The sequence below is a fragment of the Salvelinus namaycush genome, chromosome 26, assembly GCF_016432855.1.
Source record: "Salvelinus namaycush isolate Seneca chromosome 26, SaNama_1.0, whole genome shotgun sequence".
Classification (NCBI taxonomy): Eukaryota; Metazoa; Chordata; class Actinopteri; order Salmoniformes; family Salmonidae; genus Salvelinus; species Salvelinus namaycush.
This window is the reverse complement of record NC_052332.1, coordinates 37,682,279-37,706,392: the sequence shown is the minus strand read 5'-3', so window position 1 is coordinate 37,706,392 and position 24,114 is coordinate 37,682,279. Positions and strand designations below refer to the sequence as shown.

Sequence of the window (24,114 nt, the reverse complement as noted above, 5' to 3'; positions counted from 1 at the left end):
ACAGGTTTTGAGAAATTTTTGCAAACCCCCCCATCGCCAAAACCCCCCAGAAATATCATATTTACATAAGTATTAAGACCCTTTACTCAGTACTTTGTTGAAGCGCCTTTGGCAGCAATTACAGCCTTGAGTCTTCTTGGGTAAAATGCTACAAGCTTGGCACACCTGTAATTGGGGAGTTTCTTCTCTGCAGATCCTCTCAAGCAGATCCTCCTCTCGAGCACTGCTGCACAGCTATTTTCAGGTCTCCCCAGTGATCTTCGATCAGGTTCAAGTCCGGGCTCTGGCTGGGCCACTCAAGGACATTCAGAGACTTGTACCGAAGCCACTCTTGTGTTGTCTTGGCTGTGTGTGTAACGATTTTCGTCGTCGGATGAAGAGTAGTCAGACCAAAGCGCAGCGTGGTAAGTGTTCATGTTAATTTATTAAAAACAGACCACTAAACAAAAATAACAAAGAGAATGAAACAAAACGAAACAGTCCTGTCTGGTACAGACACAAAGACAGAAAACAGCTACCCACAAAACCAACATGGAAAATGGCAACCTAAATAGGCTCCCCAATCAGAGACAACGAGAAACAGCTGTCTCTGATTGGGAACCAACTCAGGCCACCATAAACCTAATTACCCCTAGACCATACAAAATCCCCATAGATTAACAAAAACCCTAGACAAGTCAAAAAACCCTAGAAAATACAAAAACTAAACAAACCACCCTTGTCACACCCTGACCTAACCAAAAAATAAAGAAAACAAATATAACTAAAGTCAGGGCGTGACAGTGTGCTTAGGGTTGTTGTCCTGTTGGAAGGTGGACCTTCGCCCCAGTCTGAGGTCCTGAGCACTCTGGAGCATGTTTTCATCAAGGATCTCTCTGTACTTTGCTCTGTTCATCTTTGCCTTGATCCTGACTAGTCTCCCATTCCCTGCCGCTGAAAAACATCCCCACAGCATGATGCTGTCACCACCATGCTTCCCCGTGGGGATGGTGCCAGGTTTCCTCCAGAAGTGACGCTTGGCATTCAGGCCAAAGAGTTCATTCTTGGTTTCATCAGACCAGAGAATCTTGTTTCTCATTGTCTGAGAGTTTTTAGGTGCCTTTTGGCAAACTCCAAGCGGGCTGTCATGTTCCTTTTACTGGGGTCACCAATAAGAGTAGATTATCTCTCTCTAACTCTCTCTCTTCCTCCCCAGATGGACCATCAGGGCCCGGGTCACCAAAAAGAACAACATCTGTCCTTGGAGCAACTCAAGACAAAAGGGAAAATTATTCTACTTCGATATCGTGGACGAGAGCGTGAGTATGACTATCCTGTGTGTGTGTCTGTGTGTGTGTGTCTGTGTGTCTGTGTGTGTGTGTGTGTGTCTGTGTGTGTGTGTCTGTCTGTGTGTGTGTGTCTGTGTGTGTGTCTGTGTGTGTGTCTGTGTGTGTGTGTGTGTGTGTCTGTGTGTGTATGTCTGTGTGTGTGTGTCTGTGTGTGTGTGTCTGTGTGTGTGTGTCTGTGTGTGTGTGTGTGTGTGTGTGTCTGTGTGTGTGTGTGTGTCTGTCTGTGTGTGTGTGTCTGTGTGTGTGTGTCTGTGTGTGTGTGTGTGTCTGTGTGTGTCTGTGTGTGTGTGTGTCTGTGTTTGTGTCTGTGTGTGTGTGTGTGTCTGTGTGTGTGTGTCTGTGTGTGTGTGTGTGTGTGTCTGTGTGTCTGTGTGTGTCTGTGTGTGTGTGTGTGTGTGTGTGTGTGTGTGTATGTGTGTATGTGTGTGTGTCTGTGTGTGTGTGTCTGTGTGTGTGTGTGTGTGTGTCTGTGTGTGTGTGTGTGTGTGTGTGTGTGTGTGTGTGTGTGTGTGTGTGTGTGTGTGTGTGTGTGTGTCTGTGTGTGTGTGTCTGTGTGTGTGTGTGTGTGTGTGTGTGTGTGTGTGTGTCTGTGTGTGTGTGTGTCTGTGTGTGTGTGTCTGTGTGTGTGTGTGTGTGTCTGTGTGTGTCTGTGTGTGTGTGTGTCTGTGTGTGTGTGTGTGTGTGTGTGTGTGTGTGTGTGTGTGTGTGTGTGTGTGTGTGTGTGTGTGTCTGTCTGTGTGTGTGTGTGTGTCTGTGTGTCAGTGTCTGTGTGTGTGTGTGTGTGTGTGTGTGTGTGTGTGTGTGTGTGTGTGTGTGTGTGTGTCTGTGTCTGTCTGTGTGTGTGTGTGTCTGTGTGTGTGTGTCTGTGTGTGTGTGTCTGTGTGTGTGTGTGTCTGTGTGTGTGTGTGTGTGTGTGTGTGTGTCTGTGGTGTGTGTGTCTGTGTGTGTGTGTGTCTATGTGTGTGTGTGTGTGTGTGTGTGTGTGTGTGTGTGTGTGTGTGTGTGTGTGTGTGTGTGTGTTTGTTTGTGTGTTTGTTCTTATACTCTAGTCCTCATATCTTCTGTCACCTTCAATGTCTCTGTATGTCAGACAACTATCTACTGTGTAGTAGTTAAAGTTTCTCCTTGAGTGACACACTGCTGACAGTTTTGTGTGTGCATGCACGTGTGTGTGACAGTTTCTCAGTAAACTGTTGATTGACGCTGTGCTGACAGTGTCTCTGTGATTGACAGGGGGAGATCAGAGTAACAGCCTTTGACAAGGAAGTGGACAAGTTCTTCCCTTTGCTGGAGACGGGCAAGGTGAGCCTGTCTGTATTGACTCTTACCATACCATACCTCTGTCCTGACTGCATCTAGCTACAGAGAAGAGATACTCACACTCTGAGGTGACCTGTGATCATTGTTTTACCTTTCACAGTGAGGTGACCTGTGATCATTGTTTTACCTTTCACAGTGAGGTGACCTGTGATCATTGTTTTACCTTTCACAGTGAGGTGACCTGTGATCATTGTTTTTTTACCTTTCACAGTGAGGTGACCTGTAATCATTGTTTCACCTTTCACAGTGAGGTGACCTGTGATCATTGTTTTACCTTTCACAGTGAGGTGACCTGTGATCATTGTTTTTACCTTTCACAGTGAGGTGACCTGTGATCATTGTTTTACCTTTCACAGTGAGGTGACCTGTGTTCATTGTCTTACCTTTCACAGTGAGGTGACCTGTGATCATTGTCTTACCTTTCACAGCGAGGTGACCTGTGATCATTGTCTTACCTTTCACAGTGAGGTGACCTGTGATCATTGTCTTACCTTTCACAGTGAGGTGACCTGTGATCATTGTTCACCTTTCACAGTGAGGTGACCTGTGATCATTGTTTTACCTTTCACAGTGAGGTGACCTGTGATCATTGTTTTACCTTTCACAGTGAGGTGACCTGTGATCATTGTTTTTTTACCTTTCACAGTGAGGTGACCTGTGATCATTGTCTTACCTTTCACAGTGAGGTGACCTGTGATCATTGTTTTACCTTTCACAGTGAGGTGACCTGTGATCATTGTTCACCTTTCACAGTGAGGTGACCTGTGATCATTGTTTTACCTTTCACAGTGAGGTGACCTGTGATCATTGTCTTACCTTTCACAGTGAGGTGACCTGTAATCATTGTTTCACCTTTCACAGTGAGATGACCTGTGATCATTGTTTTACCTTTCACAGTGAGGTGACCTGTGATCATTGTTTTTACCTTTCACAGTGAGGTGACCTGTGATCATTGTTTTACCTTTCACAGTGAGGTGACCTGTGATCATTGTTTTACCTTTCACAGTGAGGTGACCTGTGTTCATTGTCTTACCTTTCACAGTGAGGTGACCTGTGATCATTGTTTTTACCTTTCACAGTGAGGTGACCTGTGATCATTGTCCTACCTTTCACAGTGAGGTGACCTGTGATCATTGTCCTACCTTTCACAGTGAGGTGACCTGTGATCATTGTCCTACCTTTCACAGTGAGGTGACCTGTGATCATTGTTTTTACCTTTCACAGAAAGGTGACCTGTGATCATTGTTTTACCTTTCACAGTGAGGTGACCTGTGATCATTGTTTTTACCTTTCACAGTGAGGTGACCTGTGATCATTGTTTTTACCTTTCACAGTGAGGTGATCCTGTGATCATTGTTTTACCTTTCACAGTGAGGTGATCCTGTGTTCATTGTTTTACCTTTCACAGTGAGGTGATCCTGTGTTCATTGTTTTACCTTTCACAGTGAGTTGTCCTGTGATCCCCACTGGAACAGTACATACAGCTGCTGTAGCACGGTTGGGGTTAATTCCATTTCAATTCCATTTCAATTCAGAAAGTAAACCAAATATCAGTTCTAAATCTTCCTCATTGAAGAATCATTGAAGAGAATTGGAATTGTAGTATTCTTCCAGAATTCACTGGAATTGAAATAGAATTGACCCAACCCTGATACGTACTAGATTGTACTTGACTGTACTTGTAAAACACATGTACTTGTACAGCTTTCTCTTCATTCTCTGTACATAGTTCAATAATAACTCAATTAGAGTTTCCATTTGTGCCCTATTGCCCTATAAAATATAAATAAATAGATGCATTTATAAATAAAATAAATGATTGTCTCTATCTGGTCTGGTATTGACAGGGATGTGATGTGTGTTCATCACATCCCAGTGTTCAGACCCTTTGCTCAGTACTTTGTTGAAGCACCTTTGACAGCGATTACAGCCTTGAATCTTCTTGGGAATGACGCTACAAGCTCGGCACACCTGTATTTGTGAAGTTTCTCCCATTCTTCTCTGAAGATCCTCTCAAGATCTGTAAGGTTGGATGGGGAGTGTCGCTGCACAGTTATTTTCAGTTCTCTACAGAGTTGTTTGATCGGGTTCAAGTCCGGGCTCTGGCTGGGCCACTCAAGGACATTCAGAAGTATTCCAAAGGAACTCCTGCGTTGTCTTGGCTGTGTGCGTAGGGTCGCTGTCCTGTTGGAAGGTGAACCTTTGCCCCAGTCTGAGGTCCTGAGCACTCTGGGGCAGATTTTCATCAAGGATCTCTCTGTACTTTGCTCTGTTCATCTTTGCTCATTCCTGACTAGTCTCCCAGTCCCTGCTGCAGAAAAACATCCCCACAGCATGATGCTGCCACCACCGTGCTTCACCGTAGGGATGGTGTAAGATTTCCTCCAGAAGTGACACTTGGCATTCAGGCCAAAGAGCTCCATCTTGGTTTCATCAGATCAGAGACTCTTGTTTCTCATGGTCTGAGAGTCTTTAGGTGGCTTTTTGCAAACTCCAAGCTGGCTGTCATGTGCCTTATACTGAGGAGTGGCTTCCGTCTGGCCAGTCTACCATGAAGGTCTGATTGGTGGAGTGCTGCAGAGATGGTTGTCCTTCTGGAAGGTTCTCCCATCCCCACAGAGGAGCTATAGAGCTCTGCCAGAGTGACCATCAGGTTCTTGGTCACCTTCCTGACCAGGGCCCTTCTCCCCCTATTGCTCAGTTTGGCCGGGTGGCCAGATCTAGGAAGAGTCTTGGTGGTTACAAACTTCTTCCATTTAAGAATGATGGAGGCTACCATGTTCTTGTGGACCTTCAATGCTGCAGACATTTTTTGGTATCCTTCCCCAGATTTGTGCCTCGAGACAATCCTGTCTCTGAGCTCTACGGACAATTCTTCGACCTCATGGCTTGGTTTTTGCTCTGACATGCACTGTCAACTGTGAGACCTTATATTGACAGGTGTGTGCCTTTCCAAATTATGTCCAAACAATTGAATTTACCACTGGTGGACTCCAATCAAGTTGTAGAAACATCCCAAAGACGACCAATGGAAACAGGATGCACCTGAGCTCAATTTCGAGTCTCATAGGAAAGGGTCTGAATACTTATGTAAATAAGGTATTTCTGTTATTTATATTTAATACATTTGCAAACATTTCTACAAACCTGTTTTCGCTTTGTCATTATGGGGTATTGTGATGTCATTATGGGGTATTGTGATGTCATTATGGGGTATTGTGATGTCATTATGGGGTATTGTGATGTCATTATGGGGTATTGTGTGTAGATTGTTTTGTTCATTGAATCCATTTTGGAATAAGACTGTCACGTAACAAAAATGTCACCTCTCTTTCCTGGAGTATTAGAGAGGTAGTGGTCCTGATGGGATTGATATGATAGCAACCTTAAAGACTCCATTGAGTTACACTATTTGGAGAGGTGGTACATAATATGACAGTGTTACTAACAGTGTTACCTTGAAACATGGCCAAAATAATGACGAGCCTATCCCTGTAAAGTTATCGGAGTTGTATTCACGGCTTTGTCTGACCAATAAGACTGCAGATTTCTCCAAACCCTATTTTATAAGAGTTAACTTGCTGGCAAGTGAAGTGTTGTATGTTTGTTTTTGAAATTATCAATTCAATTCATCTCACTCCCTCTCCCTCAATCCATCTCACTACCTCTCCCTCAATCCATCTCACTCCCTCTCCCTCAATCCATCTCACTACCTCTCCCTCAATCCATCTCTCTCCCTCCCACCAAATCCTAAAGCACCCTAAAGCAATCTAACCTCTCTCTCTCTCTCTGTCTCTCCCACTCTCTCTCTCTCTCTCTCTGTCTCTCTCACTCTCTCTCTCTGTGTCTCTGTCTTTCTCTCTGTCTCTCTCTCTGTATCTCTCTCTCTGTCTCTGTCTCTCTCCCTCTCTCTCTCCCTCTCTGTCTCTCTCGCGCTCTCTCTCTGTGTCTCTGTCTCTCTCTCTGTATCTCTCTCTCTGTCTCTCTCTGTCTCTCTCGCTCTCTCTCTCTGTGTCTCTGTCTCTCTCTCTCTGTGTCTCTGTCTCTCTCTCTCTCTGTCTCTCTCTGTATCTCTCTCTCTCTGTCTCTGTTTCTCTCTCTCTCTCTGTCTCTCTCTATATCTAGGTGTACTACATCTCACAGTTCAAAGTAAAGGACGCCTATAAGAAGTATATTAGCCTGAATAACAGCTATGAGATGATCCTTCGAAGTGAGACATCCATCGTGCCGTGTGAGGACGACCAGGACCTTCCCATGGTGGAGTGCGACTTCATACCCATCGCTCAGCTGGAGCATATGGAGAAGGACGACATCATTGGTGATGGGGGGGGGGGGGGGGGGGGGGGGGGGTTGGAGATGGTGGCGGAGAAAGGGGGTGAAGAATTAGTAATATTTGGGGGGGAGGAAGGGGGTGTGATGAGAGAGAGAGGGAGAGAAGAAAAAGGGAGGAGAGAAAGAGCGAAAGAAAGGTGGGAAGGGTGATAGACAGATGGACTTAGTACAGCATCAGACTGTCAGTGGTAAAGTCATTTAGATAGACAGTTACATAGATGGAGAAGAAATAAAGAGATGAGAACGTTTAATCCACAGTTTATTATAAACACTTAATGAAGCTGTACAGCTTTAAACGGTCTCTGCCCTAACCCCTCCATCTCCTCTCCCTGTTTCCCTCCATCCCTCCCCTCCATTCCTCCCTCATATCCATTCCCTGTCTTATCTCCCAGCCTTGCCAGGTAAATTAGAAGGGCTCGATGCAGATTGGGCTGACATTTGCCAGTATTTTTGTTCTGATTGGCTGTCACTCACTCCTCTTCTACATGAGGTCAAATAATGTGAAGACATGACTTTCTTCATTTGGACTGAACGGAGAGGATGAGGAATGATATTATGATGAAGTCATTACTTTTTCTGGAAGTTAAATTGGAGCTTCAACACACTGGGTTTGGATGAGTTTGGGATGGTTGGTTAGGATGTTTGGTTGGGTTGTGTTGGGGTCGACTGGGTTTGGTTGGTTTGGGATGGGGTTGAGGAGTGGTTAAGGGACTGAACAAAGATATAAATGCAACATGTAAGTGTTGGTCCCATGTTTCATAAGCTGAAGCTCCTCTCTCCCTCTCTCTCCCTCTCTCTCCTCTCTCCCTCTCTCCTCTCTCCCTCTCTCTCTCCTCTCTCCCTCTCTCTCCCCGTCTCTCTCTCTCCTCTCTCCCTCTCTTTCCCTGTCTCTCTCTCTCTCCCTCTCTTTCCCCGTCTCTCTCTCTCCCCCCGTCTCTCCTCTCTCCCTCTCTTTCCCTGTCTCTCTCTCTCTCCTCTCTCCCTCTCTTTCCCAGTCTCTCTCTCTCCCTGTCTCTCCCTCTCTCTCTCTCCCTGTCTCTCCCTCTCTCTCTCCCCGTCTCTCCCTCTCTCTCTCCCCGTCTCTCCCTCTCTCTCTCCCCGTCTCTCCCTCTCTCTCTCCCCATCTCTCTCTCTCTCTCTCCCTGTCTCTCTCTCTATCTCCTCTCTCTCCCTCTCTTTCCCCGTCTCTCTCTCTCTCTCTCTCTCTCTATCTCCTCTCTCTCTATCTCCTCTTTCTATCTCCTCTCTCTCTCTCCCTCTCTCTCTCCCTTTCTCTCCCTCTCTCTCCCCGTCTCTCTCTCTCCTCTCTCCCTCTCTCTCCCCGTCTCTCTCTCTCTCCCTCTCTCTCTCTCCCTCTCTCTCTCTCTCTCTCTCTCTCTCTCTCTCTCTCTCTCTCTCCTCTCTCTCTCCCTCTCTTTCCCTGTCTCTCCTCTCTCTCCCCGTCTCTCTCTGCTCTCTCTCTCTCCTCTCACTATCTCCTCTCTATCTACTTTCTCCCCCCTCTCTCCCCCTATCTCTCTCTCACCTCCATTACCCATCTCTGTCCCCCTATGTCTCCTCCCTTCTCTCTCCCCTCCTCTCTCCCCCTTCTCTCTCTCCTCCTCTCCCCCTCTCCCTCTCCCCGTCTCTATTTTTCCATCCTCCTCTCCCTCTCCCCCTCTCTCCCCCCACTCTCCTCTCCCCCTTCTTCCCCTCACTCTTCCCTCCTTTCCCCCTCCCCTCTATCTCTCTATCCCTCCTCTCTCTCTCCCTCTCCTCCTCTCTCTCCCCTCCTCCCCCCGCTCTGTCTCTGCCTCCTCCCTCTTTATCCTTTTCTCCCCTCCTCCTTCTCTCTCCCCTCTCTCCCTTCTTTCCCCCTCCTCCTCCCCTCTCTCCATGCCCCCTCGTTCTCCCTCCCCAACTCTCCCCCTTCTCTCTCTCTCCCCATTGTTCTCCCTCCCTCCCTCTCTCCCCTCCCCCTTTCCCTCCCCTCTCCTCTCTCTCCTTGGTAGTTAATTGTGGATTAACAGTGTGTAATGAGAGCTGTCAGTCTGTTCCCGTGGCGATAATGGAGTTCAAAGGTGGATGACATCATATCAACCATAATGGAATTACACATACACACATACACACACACATATTAGAGCGCGAGAAAGGGGAGAGAGGAGGAGAGAGGAGCGAGAGGAAGAAGTAAGGGAGAGAGAGATATGGAGAGAGAAGGCTAAGGCAAGGGAGAGAGAGAGATAGGGGGAAGGAGAATATCTTTGTAATTAGGAAACGACAATACCACCAAGACCAGTAGAAAGGTCTGACTAATGTCTCTCTCGCTGTCTCTGTTTCTGTCTCTCTCTCTGTTTCTCTCTGTTTCTCTCTCTCTCTCTGTTTCTCTCTGTTTCTCTCTCTCTCTGTGTTTCTCTCTGTTTCTCTGTCTCTGTCTGTCTCCCCCCTATCTCTCTCCCCCCTCTCTTTCCCTTTCTCTCTCTCCCCCTCTAGATGTGATAGGAGTGTGTAGGAGTGTGGATGATCTGAGTCGTTTCACCTCTAAGACAGGTAGAGAGGAGTATAGAAGAGACATTCACCTGATGGATACCAGTGGCAAGGCGGTCGCAGTCACACAGTGGGGCGAGCAGGTAAGACCATACACACACAATGAGTACAAACACACACACCTAACACACATGCTAACACACACACACACACACACACACACACACACACACACACACACACACACACACACACACACACACACACACACACACACACACACACACACACACACACACACACACACACACACACACACAGTAACACACATACAGTATACACACACCCAAGGAGTATACACACACACACAGACACACAAACACTAACACACACACACACACACACACACACACACACACACATACACACACACACACACACACACACACACACACACACACAGTAACACACATACAGTATACACACACCCAAGGAGTATACACACACACACACAGACACACAAACACTAACACACACACACACACACTAACACACACAGTATACATATGCACATCCTCAAGTGGCAGGATGTTACAGTCACACTGTCTCTGTCTCCTGGGATGGATCTGCCGTTAAACACAAAGATATGCAGAGTATGAGGTAATTAATCTGTGTGTGTGTGTGTGTGTGTGTGTGTGTGTGTGTGTGTGTGTGTGTGTGTGTGTGTGTGTGTGTGAGTGTGAGTGTGTGTGATGGGGTGTTTATTCGGTTTTCTGGGATGTAAAATCCGATTTGATCAATTGAACCACTCGACTTTCAGGATTTCAAAGGAGTCTCAGATTGCACCCAGAATGTAAAAATATCGGGAAGGTACATTTGTGTGTGTGTGTGTGTGTGTGTGTGTGTGTGTGTGTGTGTGTGTGTGTGTGTGTGTGTGTGTGTGTGTGTGTGTGTGTGTGTGTGTGTGTGTGTGTGTGTGTGTGTGTGTGTGTGTGTGTGTGTGTGTGTGTACATGGGTGTGTGTGTGTGGGTGCGTGCTTGTGTGTACGCTCTTGCTCATGTGTGTGTGTTATTGCGTTGTTCTTCAGCCTCTGTCTCATCTCTCCTCTCTCTCCTCTCCTCTCTCTCTCCTCTCTCTCCTCTCTCTCCTCTCTCTCCTCTCTCTCCTCTCTCTCCTCTCTCTCCTCTCTCCTCTCTCTCCTCTCTCCTCTCTCTCTCTCTCTCTCTCTCTCTCTCTCTCTCTCTCTCTCTCTCTCTCTCTCGCTCTCTCTCTCTCTCTCTCTCTCTCTCTCTCTCTCTCTCTCTCTCTCTCTCTCCTCTCTCTCTCCCTCTCTCTCCTCTCTCTCCTCTTTCTCCAGGCAGAGAAGTTTGATGGTTCAGTCCAGCCTATAGTAGCTGTTAAAAGAGCTCGCCTGTCAGACTTTGGAGGCCAGTCTGTCTCTGCGATCTTCAGCTCTGCTTCCATGGTCAACCCTGACATACCTGAGGCCCATAGGCTGAGGAGATGGTGAGTGACGACACATACGCTCATAGAGATGCACCCATATTCATGAAGATACATGCTTGCACACTCACGCATATTCTTAGGAAACCTAAAATAGACACACTGACAGTCCTGTATTATAGTCCCATCTGACACGTGCAGAAGACTTAAAAAAAAAAAAACTTCATTTCACTAGGCAAGTCAGTTAAGAACAAATTCTTATTTACAAGGACAGCCTACACCGGCCAAACCCGGATGACGCTGGGCCAATTGTGCACCGCCCTATGGAACTCCCGATCACAGCCGTTTGTGATACAGCCCATGATTGAACCAGGGTCTGTAGTGATGCTACAGCACTGAGATGCTGTGCCACTCGGGAGCCCCATAATACTGGTACTCAGGAGAGAGAGAGAGAAAGAGAGAGAAAGAGAGAGAGAGAGAGAGAAAGAGAGAGAGAGAGAGAGAGAGAGAGAGAGAATTATTTCGGTCTAATTGTGTTTCACAAAGAGCGTTGTGCATCAGCCGGGGTTCCCGTGGCGATGCAGTGCATTATGGGATTGTTTGGGCCTAGCGGCGAGGCTGAGTTGTTGCATAATGTAACAAATAACTCTTAATGAATGTAAACTTAATGAATATTCGAGTCACTGATTAGATACAGCGTTACTGGGCTACAATAACACTGACAAGTGGGTAGACGGATAAAGATATGGGTGGGTGGATGGGTGGATGGATAGACAGAATAACTGACAAATGGGTGACTAGACAAACAGGTCCCATGTAGTTCAGTTGCATGGAGTTTGCCGGGTTCGATTCCCACAGAGGACCGGTATGAAAGAATTATGAAACAATGTATCCACTCACTACTGAAAGTCGCTGTGGATAGGAGTGTCTGCTAAATGACTAAAATGTCAATAGATTTGCTATCAGATAAATGGGTAGATTTACACACAGATCAAATAACATTTTATTTGTCACATGCGTAGCATATAACAGGTGTAGCCCTTACCGACAATGCAGTTCAAGAAATAGACTTAAGAAAATATTTACAAAATAAACCAAAGTAAAAAATACAATTAAAAAGTAACTCAATAAAATAACATTAATGAGGATATATACAGGGGCTACCGGTACCGAGTCAATGTGCGGGGGTACAGGTTAGTCAGGATATATACAGGGGGTACCGGTACCGAGTCAATGTGCGGGGGTACAGGTTAGTCAGGATATATACAGGGGGTACCGGTACCGAGTCAATGTGCGGGGGTACAGGTTAGTCAGGATATATACAGGGGGTACCGGTACCGAGTCAATGTGCGGGGGGTACAGGTTAGTCAGGATATATACAGGGGGTACCGGTACCGAGTCAATGTGCGGGGGTACAGGTTAGTCAGGATATATACAGGGGGTACCGCTACCGAGTCAATGTGCGGGGGTACAGGTTAGTCAGGATATATACAGGGGGTACCGGTACCGAGTCAATGTGCGGGGGGTACAGGTTAGTCAGGATATATACAGGGGGTACCGGTACCGAGTCAATGTGCGGGGGGTACAGGTTAGTCAGGATATATACAGGGGGTACCGGTACCGAGTCAATGTGCGGGGGTACAGGTTAGTCAGGATATATACAGGGGGTACCGCTACCGAGTCAATGTGCGGGGGTACAGGTTAGTCGAGGTCATTTGTACATGTAGGTAGGTGTAAAGTGTCTATGCAAAGATAATAAACAGCAAGTAGCAGCAGTGTAAAAACAAAGGAAGGGGGGGGTCAATGTAAATAGTCTATTAATAGTGCGATTGAGATGGCGTCATCTGTGGATTTGTTGGGGTGGTATGCGACTTGGAGTGGGTCTAGGGTTTCAGGGATGGTGGTGTTGATGTGAGCCATGACCAGCCTTTCAAAGCACTTCATGGCTACAGACGTGAATGCCACGGGTCGTAGTCACTTTGGCAGGTTACCTTAATGTTCTTGGGCACAGGGATTATGGTGGTCTGCTTAAACCCTCCTGTTGTGTTCCTTTCATGTTAATTCATTCTGTGTTCCTGGTCCAAAATGACCGCCCCATTATAGCTGATACTAAATCTATAATAATCCATACATTATCACCTAATGTTGTGTTTGATCTTTTTATCAACGTATGTTCTTGTGAACATTACACGTTTTGAACTTCTATGTGCTATTTATGGCCTGTAGGCCTCGTTGACCTGAGCTCATACAACTCGTTTTTATTTTTAAAAGCATAATGTATGAATTATATTGATTATAACAAATACTCAGATGAAACATATTGTGCTTTTTATTACAGACTACTTTCTCTAATGCATCTTCACTGTCAGTTTCCTGGCCTCTCTCCTCCTCACCAGTGTCATGAACAAAGATATGAACAAGAGCCTCACATACAGTATATTGTTTGGTCATTGTGCTGCCACAGAATGAATTGTGAGCAAGGCCTCAAAAAAGCTTTATATACCAGAGCTGTGAGAAAAGTTATATTATATATATATATTGTTGAAACAATGTTGCAATTGTTTGTGAGAATGCCAACAGGTGTGGTTCCCGTGGGGGAAAGGTTCCCATGGAAGCCAAGAAGGGGAGTGAGGTTTGTGTGTGTGTGTGTGTGTGTGTGTGTGTGTGTGTGTGTGTGTGTGTGTGTGTGTGTGTGTGTGTGTGTGTGTGTGTGTGTGTGTGTGTGTGTGTGTGTGTGTGTGTGTGTGTGTGTGTGTGTGTGTGTGTGTGTGTGTGTGTGCTCAAACACACAATCATGTGGGGGTCTGGGTAGAGGAATTGTTTCCATCTGATGAATGGGCATGTGCCTGAACTCTGGAACACACTCATTTTAGTCTCACCCATTCATTTCACATGACCGGTCATTTTTGACCGGGAACACCACAGGTGTACAAAAGTTAAAGAAAACACCCAAAATGTAATGAAAAACATCAAAATGTATTTTGTGTGGACAAAGTCATGGAACATTATGACAATCAGATTAAATTAACTACATTTTTCAAAAAGAAAACTTGTAAATCCGTCCAATTCGACCAGAACACAGCAGGAGGGTTAAAACATGTTGGTATTACAGACTCGGACAGCGAGAGGTTGAAAATGTCAGTGAAGACACTTGCCAGTTGGTCAGTGCATGCTCACAGTACACAACCTGGTAATCCGTCTGGCCCTGAGGCCTTGTGAATGTTGACCTTTTTAAAGGTCTTACTCACATCGGCTGCGGAGAGCTAAATCACACAGTCTTCCGGAACAGCTGGTGCTCTCATGCATGTTTCAGTGTTTTTTGCCTCGAAGCGAGCATAAAAGTAGTTTAGCTCGTCTGGTAGGCTCGTATCACTGGGCAGTTCTCAGCTGTGTTTTCCTTTGTAGTCTGTGATGGTTTGCAAGCCCTGCCACATCCGACAAGCGTCAGAGCCGGTGTAGTACGACTCGATCCTGTATTGACACTTTGCCTGTTTGATGGTTCATCGGAGGGCATATCGTGATTTCTTATAAGCTTCCGGGTTAGAGTCCCACTCCTTGAAAGCGGCAGCTCTAGCCTTTAGCTCAGTGCGGAGGCTGCCTGTAATCCATGGCTTCTGGTTGGGGTATGTACGTACGGTCACTGTCGTGACGACGTCATCGACGCACTTATTGATAAAGCCAATGACTGATGTGGTGTACTCCTCAATGCCATCGAAGGAATCCTGGAATATATTCCAGTCTGTGCTAGCAAAACAGTCCTGTAGCTTAGCATATGCTTCCTCTGACAACTTTTTTAATTCATCTAGTCACTGGTGCTTCCTGTTTTATTTTTTTCTGGTAAGCAGGAATCAGGAAGATAATTTTATGGTCAGATTTGCCAAATGAAGGGCGAGGGAGAGCTTTGTATGTGTCTCTGTTTGTGGAGTAGAGGTGGTCCAGAGTTTTTTCACCTCTGGTTGCACATTTAACATGCTGATAAAAATTTGGTAAAATGGATTTAAGTTTCCCTGTATTAAGGTCCCCAGCTACTAGGAGCGCCGTCTCTCGGTGAGCGTTTTCTTGTTTGCTTATGGCGGAATACAGCTCATTCAATGCTTAGTGCCAGCCTTTGACTGTGGTGGTAAGTAAACAGCTACAAAGAATACAGATGAAAACTCTTTCAGGTAGGTAGTGTGGTCTACAGCTTATCATTAGACCTCAGGCGAGCAATAGCTCGAGACATCCTTAGATATCGTGCACCAACTGTTGTTTACAAAAATACATAGACCGCCGCCCCTTGTCTTACCAGACGCCGCTGTTCTATCCTGCATGTACATTGTGTAACCAACATCTGTATGTTGATATTATCATCGTTCAGCCACGACTCCGTGAAGCATAAGATGTTACAGTTTTTAATGTCCCGTTAGTAGTTTAATCTTCCGCATACCTCATCAAGTTTATTCTCCAAAGATTGCACGTTTGCTAGCAGAATGGAGAGAAGTGGGGGTTTATTCGATCGCCTACGAATTCTCAGAAGGCACCCCGACCTTCGGCCCCTCTTTCTCCACCTCCTCTTCACGCAGATCACGGGGATCGGGCCTGTTCCCGAGGATGCACTATATCCTTTGCGTCGGGCTCATCGGAGTCATGAAAGGAAAAAAAGGATTCTGCTAGTCCTTGGTGAGTAATCACAGTCCTGATGTCTAGAAGTTATTTTCGGTCATAAGAGACGGTAGCGGCAACATTACAAAAATAAAAAAACATCGCAAATAAACAAACAAAAAAACACAATCGGCTGGGGGCACGTAAAACGTCTGCCTTCTTCTTCGGCACCATCTTACGCAGTTAGTTTTTGCTTGAAAGCAGGAATCAGGAGGATAGAATTATGGTCAGGCTTTCTGTTTTTTGTCAGTATCCAGCGACATCACCCTCTAACCATGGATTTTGGAAAGAGAACTCTTGATTACAATGATGTAGAATTTTGGGGGATTTTTTCAAAACAGGCATCTTGAAACTGAACATACATTTCTTTCACATTTCCACAAACTTCATTTCATTTCAAATGGTACCAAGAAAATGCATATCCTTGCTTCGGGGCCTGAGGTAGATTGGGGTATGTCATTCTAGATGAATATTGAAAAAAAGGGGCCGATCCTTATTAAGAGGTTTTAACGGCACGGTAATGATAGTTTGTAGAGTGATTACCTTTACGGTCCATTGAGGTACGTAACGCTGTGTTATAGTCTCCTACCATAATGATTTGATCATGTGGTGCCTGTAAGTTCAATAAATTGGTATAAATGTTTTCGAAGAAGTATGGATCCTGATTTCATCCTGATTTGGATCATATAGATTAATGAGCCAAGCTTATTTTATATTCAAAAGGATCCACCTTCCTTGCGAATCATTCCTGACTATTTGCACATTCCGATCCACATTTTTGTTAAATAATATCATCATATCTTTTGAATTCCTTTGTCCATGACAGAAAATTATTTCACCACACCATTCCTTTTCCCACTCAAATTCATCTAAGGATGTAGAGTGAGTTTCCTGTAAACAGTATACGTTATATTCCTTTTCTTTTAGCCATGTACAGACTGATCTTCTTTTTTTATAATCTGCTAAACCATTACAAATATACTTATACTTTTTTCGCCCCTTACCAGAACTAGATACTATTCTCAGTCTAAACTGACCATAAATAGTGCTTGTAAAGTTACTGCCATCAGAGGTATTATGAAGGTCAAAACTAGAGCTTTCAAATGTCTGATATTTAGAATTCAAGAAATAGGTTCTAGCAATATTTATGTTATTCCCTTGCCTGTTTGCCTGTGAGCCAATGCCACACATATTAGAAAATTGAGACAAGATGTTATGTGTAGTAAATCTGAGTAGGTTGATGTGTATGATATTGGATGTGATTTAGTGAGAGTGTGTACGATGTCTGTATAAGAGTAAGACTATGATGTGTGATGTCCAAATAAATAATAACCAATTTGCATGGTTGAGTGTCTATGTGTGTAACATGTAGTGCGTATAGCCTTAATTTTGATTATGATAATTGTAATCCATATCGTATCACCGTCATAGTTGCATCATAATTACCTTTATCATCATTGAAAAACACATCCCAGCATTTCCATAGCAATTGACGTTACACATGATCATGAAAGAGACCTTGCATTACTTAAGAGACAGCTTTACTACAGTACAAATGTATTCCGTACAATATGTTATTATTCCCCAATGCCCCTATTCTGATATCTTCCCCTTGCTTGTTGTAAACATATAAACGTGTAGACAAATACATAAAAAAGATAGACAAACAATAAACACATTAAATTATGAAACAGTTCTCTACAATAGAGAGAGAGGGAGAGAAGAGAAGAGAGAGAGAAAGAGAGAGTGAGAGAAGAGAGCGAGATCAGGTGTGTGTGTATGTATAAGTCCGTATGTGTAAGCGACCATGTAATTGAGTACGTGTGTGTTCATATCCACTTCATAGTGTTCAGATATCTTTACAGTTCCCATACCTTTATTTTTTTTGTAACCTGAAGTCCCAGTAGAATTTAGTACAGCCACGGTGTTATGGAGCTGTCTCGGCAGAGCTGTCCATCTATAAAGAGTTGGTCCACAATGATAAAGGCACACTAACCCTTCTCCCTTTGTTGCCTTTGTACCGGATACAGTCTCTTACGACGTTCATTTATCTCCCTTGAAAATTGGTCATTGAGAACGAATTTGGTCCCTTTAAGCTCCCTTCCTCTGCTTTTGATCAGCTCCTTTTGTTGGTAGTGTTCAAATTTTGTGATGATCGGTCGAGGACCCTTGGTCTTGCCGCTTCGAGCTCCAAGTCTGTGTACTCGGTGGAAAGCCACCTTGTTTACAGTCTCTATAGGAAGTTTCAAAGCGGATTGCATGAATTCTCTGATCGCACCCTCTGGGTTATTGGATGGGTCTTCAGGAATCCCAGAAAAAAAATATATGTTCATGCTACGACTTTGTATGTCTAGTAGCGACTCCTTCATCACATTGTTTTCCCTGAGTAGACCATCCGTGTTGGAATCGGGGATTTTTATCTTGGCTGTGAGTGTCTTGTTTTCTCCTTGGAGAGTGAGAATTTCACTCTGGCTAAACTCCAAACTGAACACACCTGAACATACTCAGTCCTCCGTTGCTTCACTCTGTCTGCATTTCTTTCAAAAGGTACATGATATAGCTGTTTTAGGACACCTGGTGCCTTTTCAGCATGCGTGAAATAGTCGGCAAACTTATGGCTTCCACATTGTTGAACATGTCGTCATTGTCCAATATGTGCTGCGGAATTTCTGTAAGGCGAATATCATTTCTGGCCCGAACCAAATTGGCCACAGCACACTCTTGTTGGTCAGTCAGAATTTTGCCTCTGCCTCCCCTATACGGCCTAGTCTCAATCCGGAGGGGAAATTACAGTAAGAACACATTTAGTCACATCACCTACTCTGTGGTACACATTGGTATGCAGTATACAGTCATTTGACAATTGAGAGTAGCCTAAAGTTTAGTGCATGCTGAAGTCTTACTGGTTCTCATTGAGGAAAGTTCTGATGATTGAGGCCACGGTTGATCTTCTGAGGTTTGGTTGAATCATTGTAGCTGCCTCAGTCATTGTCATGATTTACGACATGGCCTACAACTATTGCTCGGATTTCATTGGACACTCTTTGCTGTTGCTGCCGCTGTCTTGGTTTGTGGCTTTGTCCTCTACCATGTTCCCCCACACCTCTCAAACGAGGTCCACGACAACCTCTCAAAAGAGGTGCTTGTCCCCTGCATTCCTTTGACCACCACATCTTCCTCGTCTTCCTCCTCTCACTGCTTGACCTCTATTGTGACCTGGATCAACTGCCGGCTCCATGTTATCGCTATGTTGTTGTGGGTGGATACCAATCATTTCACTATATACTTGTACCACAATGTGAAATCAATCACCAGTAACGAGTTGGCAGTATTGGAAAAGCAATTACAAGGGCCTGCATACATACCCTCACCAGCCACTTTATTAGGTAGACCTGCGTGTTAACCTGTTAAGGCTAGGGGGTGCTGTTGTCACTATTTATGGAAATCGTGTAATTTTTGAAACGGCTTCCTACAAAATTCTTGATCGTACAATATGCATATTATTATTATTATTGGATAGAAAACAGTCTATAGTTTCTATAGGAGTTGAAATTTTGTCTCTAAGTGGAACAGAAGTCATTCTACAGCAATTTCCCTGACATGGAGTCAGATTTCAGAAATGTTGGCCCCTGTTCTGGAGTCAGTTTTAAGGCCAATGTTATTCATATGAGTATACGGACACTGCTTACGTCTTCCCCTGGATGCCTTTACGTGATGACGATTTGAATGGGGTCGATTGCGCAATCACAGGCACTATAAATAAAAAAACCCTGTAGCTAGGAACTCTTTTCTTGCTGCGTCATGCGCGTGGCGGCCACCGACCCGCACTTGTTCCAAGCATTAGTGTAGGGAGTAATATTACTCTGGTCATGTTTCTACTCGTTATAGGAGTTAAAAACATCATAAGGTAGTTAATTTAAAGCGTTTTTATAGCAATTTATATCCGTTTAGTGCGATTTTGGGACATTTATTTCTGAGACGCTGTGAATCTCTGGGCACGCTTCCAGTTCATGCCGAACGCAGTTGGCATTTCCACATGGCAAGAGGACAGCTTTCCACCAAAAGACGATTAGACCCAAGAAAGGATCCTTTGCCCAAGATACTGATGGAAGAACAGCTCAAAGTAGGAACAATTTATTATGATAAATCGTGTTTCTGTCGAAAAATGTTAGTGGCTTAGGACGCCATCTTTTTTGACGTAGCTTCGCTTGGCGCAAACTGTATTGAAAAGTAAGGATAATTTAAAAAATGTAATTCCGCGATTGTATTAAGAATTAAATTGTCTATCAATCGCTGTCCACCCTATATTTTTTAGTCACGTTTATGAGTATTTATGTATACGACTAGATCACTGTCTAATATGGCACACGGCATTTTCTGACCAGCTCGGCTACTTTTCTCATTGTATAACCACGATTTTGGTGGCTAAATATCCACATTTTCGAACAAACTGTATATGTATGTTGTAATATGATGTTACAGGAGTGTCATCTGAAGAATTCTGAGAAGGTTAGTGAAAAAATTAATATCTTTTGGCGATGTTGACGTTATCGCGCTCTTTGGCTAGAATCAATGCTGGGGTAACGTTTGCATATGTGGTATGCTAATATAACGATTTATTGTGTTTTCGCTGTAAGACACTTAGAAAATCTGAAATATTGTCTGTATTCACAGGATCTGTGTCTTTCGATTAGTGTATGCTGTGTATTTTTACGAAATGTTTGATGATTAGTAGTTAGGTAAACACGTTGCTCATTGTAATTATTCTAGTCCATTTGTGACGGTGGGTGCAATTGTAAACTATGCCAGCTACCTGAAATATGCACATTTTTCTAACAAAACCTATCCCATACCATAAATATGTTATCAGACTGTCATCTGATGAGTTTTTTTCTTGGTTAGGGGCTATAAATATCTTAGTTTAGCCGAATTGGTGATAGCTACTGGTGTTGGTGGACAAATAAAAGATGGTGGATTATGCTAATGTGTTTTTAGCTAATAGATTTACATCTTTACATATTGTGTCTTCCCTGTAAAACATTTTAAAAATCGGACATGTTGGCTGGATTCACAAGATCTGTGTCTTTCATTAGCTGTATTGGACTTTAATGTGTGAAAGTAAAATATTTAAAAAATATATTTTTTTTGAATTTCGCGGCACTGGTTTTTCAGTGGGGGTGGGGGGGGAGTGCCGCTAGCGGCACCCCAGTCCTAGACAGGTTAACACAAATAGCCTGCTCCTTTGAACGGCAAATCATGTGGCTGCCTGCAACTCAATATGTAGAGTATATACAGTTGAAGTCGGAAGTTTACATACACTTAGGTTGGAGTCATAAAAACTTGTTTTTCAACCAATCCACACATTTCTTGTTAACAAACTATAGTTTTGGCAAGTCGGTTAAGACATCTACTTTGTGCATGACACAAGTAATTTTTTCAAAAATCGTTTACAGACAGATTATTTCAATTCTAATTCACTGTATCACAATTCCAGTTTGTCAGAAGTTTACATACACTAAGTTGGCTGTGCCTTTAAACAGCTTAGAAAGTTCTGATAGGCTAATTGACATCATTTGAGTCCATTTGAGGTTAATCTGTGGATGTACTTCAAGGCCTACCTTCAAACTCAGTGCCTCTTTGCTTGACATCATGGGAAAATCAAAATAAATCAGCCAAGACCGCAGAAAACAAATTGTAGACCTCCACAAGTCTGGTTCATCCTTGGGAGCAATTTCCAAACACCTGAAGGTACCATGTTCATCTGTACAAGCAATAGTACGCAAGTATAAACACCATGGGACCATGCAGCCATCATACCATTCAGGAAGGAGACACGTTCTGTCTCCTAGAGATGAACATACTTTGGTGCGAAAAGTGCAAATCAATCCCAGAACAACAGCAAAGGACCCTGTGAAGATGCTGGAGGAAACAGGTACAAAAGTATCTATATTCACAGTAAAACGAGTCCTATATCGACATAACCTGATAGGCCGCTCAGCAAGGAAGAAGCCACTGCTACAAAACTGCCATGAAAAAGCCAGACTACGGTTTGCACCTGCCTATGGGGACAAAGATCGTACTTCTTGGAGAAATGTCCTCTGGTCTGATGAAACAAAAATAGAACTGTTTGGCCATAATGACCATCGTTATGTTTGGAGGAAAAAGGGGGAGCTTGCAAGCCGAAGAGCATCATCCGTGAAGCCCGGGAGTGGCAGCAGCATGTTGTGGGTTGCTTTGTTGCGGGAGGAACTGGTGCACTTCACAAAATAGATGGCTACATGAGAAAGGAAAATTATGTGGATATATTGAAGCAACATCTCAATATATAAGTCAGGAAGTTAAAGCTTGGTCGCAAATTGATCTTCCAAATGGACAATGACCCCAAGCATACTTCCGAAGTTATGGCAAATGGCTTAAGAACAACAAAGTCAAGGTATTGGAGTGGCCATCAAAGCCCTGACCTCAATCTTATAGAACATTTGTGGGCAGAACTGAAAAAACGTGTGCGAGCAAGGAGGTCTACAAGCCTGACTCAGTTACACCAGCTTTGTCAGGAGGAATGGGAAAAAATTCACCCAATTTATTGTGGGAAGCTTGTGGAAGTCTACCTGAAACATTTGACCCAAGTTAAACAATTTAAATGCAGTGCTACCAAATACTAATTGAGTGCATGTAAACGTCAGACCCAGTGAGAATGTGATGAAAAAAATGAAAGCTGAAATAAATAATTCTCTGTACTTTTAATCTGACATTTCACATTATTAAAAAATTATTGTAACGATCAATAATGACAAACCTCCTGGCATTGACAACTTTGATGGAAAGCTACTTAGGATGGTAGCTGACTCTATAGTCACTCCTATCTTTCAAATGTTTAATCTGAGCCTAGAGGAAAGTCTGTCCTCAGGCCTGGAGGGAAGCCAAAGTTATTCCGCTACCCAAGAGTGGGAAAGCGGCCTGTACTGGTTCTACAGCAGACCTGTAAGCTTGCTGCCAGCCCTTAGCAAACTGTTGGAAACAATTGTGTTTGACCAAATACAAATTAGCAACAGACTTTCAGCATGCTTATAGAGAAGGGCACTCAACATGTACTGCACTGACACAAATGACTGATGATTGGTTGAAATAAATTGATAATAAGAAGATTGTGGGAGCAGTACTGTTAGATTTCAGTGCAGCCGTTGATATTATTGACCATAACCTGTTGTTGAAAAAAGGCTTTTCAACCTCTGCCATTTTGTGGATTGAGAGCTATGTATCTAATAGAACTCAAAGGGTTTTCTTTAATGGAAGCTTCTCTAATGTCAAACATGTAAAGTGTGGTGTACTATAGGGCAGCTCTCTAGGCCCTCTACTCTTTTCTATTTTTACCAATGACCTGCCACTGGCATTAAACAAAGCAGCAGAAACCAACGCTAATGAAGTCACTGAAACCCTTAACAAAGAGTTGCAGTCTGTTTTGGAATGGGTGGCCAGTAATAAACTGGTCCTGAACATCTCTAAAACTAAGAGCATTGTATTAGGTACAAATCACTGGGTACAAATCACACTAGTGGGATCAAAGATCCCGCTAGTGGGATCAAATTCGACAACATCCGGTGAAATCGGAGCACCCAAAATACAAACTCGTAATATTTAACATTCATGAAAATACAAGTGTCATACATGATTCTCTAGCTTAGAATCTTGGTAATCTAACTGCTTTGTCAAATTTCAAAAAGGCTTTACGGCGAAAGCATAGCATTTGATTGTCTGAGGACAGTGCCCCATGTCAACATATCTTTCAAACCAGCACTGGCAACACAAAATCATGAATAGCGATAAAATAAATCACTTACTTTTGAAGATCTTCCTCTGGATGCAATCCCAAGGGTCCCAGCTACACAATGAATGGTTGTTTTGCTCGATAAAGTCCTTCTTTATATCTCAAAAACGCTGTTTAGTTGGCGCCATTGAATTCAATAATTCAGTCCTTCAACATGCATACAAAGGATTCCAAAAAGTTACCAGCAAAGTTCGTCCAAACGAGTCAAACAAGGTTTTTTATTAATCGTCAGGTTGTCTAATATCTAAATAAACGATAATATTTCCGAAGGAGAATAGTATGTTCAATAGCAAAGGAAAAGAATGAAGCGCGCACCCACGTTCACGTGCGCAAAAAGACTACTTTTGCCCTAGCGCTCAACTTGGAATAACTACAAATACTTCTTAATAAAAAAAAAAACAAGCCTAAAACCTTGTATAACGACTGTTTACATCTAGTGGAAGCCATAGGAACTGCAATCTGGGAGGCGGAAATTAGATCTTTCAATAGCATTGGATTGGAAGTCATTCCAAGCTCAAAAGAAATAATTCCGGATCGATTTCCCTCTGGTTTTGCCTGCTATATCAGTTATGTTATACTCACAGACATTATTTTAACAGTTTTAGAAACTTCTGAGTGTTTTCTATCCAATTCTACCAATTATATGCATATCCTAGCGTCTGGGCCTGAGTAACAGACAGTTTACGTTGGGCACGTCAGACAGGCGGAAATTCAGGATACTGCACCGACCCTAGAAAGGTTAAGTTCTAGATCTCAAC

The 24,114-nt window shown here is 43.8% G+C and overlaps 1 protein-coding gene across 1 annotated transcript in view; it reads left to right on the top strand.

Annotated features, from left to right (window-relative positions):
* LOC120021135 (replication protein A 70 kDa DNA-binding subunit-like) overlaps positions 1 to 24,114 on the top strand; it is an 83,978-nt gene that overhangs the window by 18,560 nt on the left and 41,304 nt on the right. The window contains exons 3-7 of the mRNA XM_038964773.1: positions 1,196 to 1,298; positions 2,562 to 2,630; positions 6,774 to 6,966; positions 9,453 to 9,589; positions 10,805 to 10,953. Of these exons, the coding sequence (XP_038820701.1) occupies positions 1,196 to 1,298; positions 2,562 to 2,630; positions 6,774 to 6,966; positions 9,453 to 9,589; positions 10,805 to 10,953 (651 nt within the window). The remainder of the gene's footprint in view (positions 1 to 1,195; positions 1,299 to 2,561; positions 2,631 to 6,773; positions 6,967 to 9,452; positions 9,590 to 10,804; positions 10,954 to 24,114) is intronic.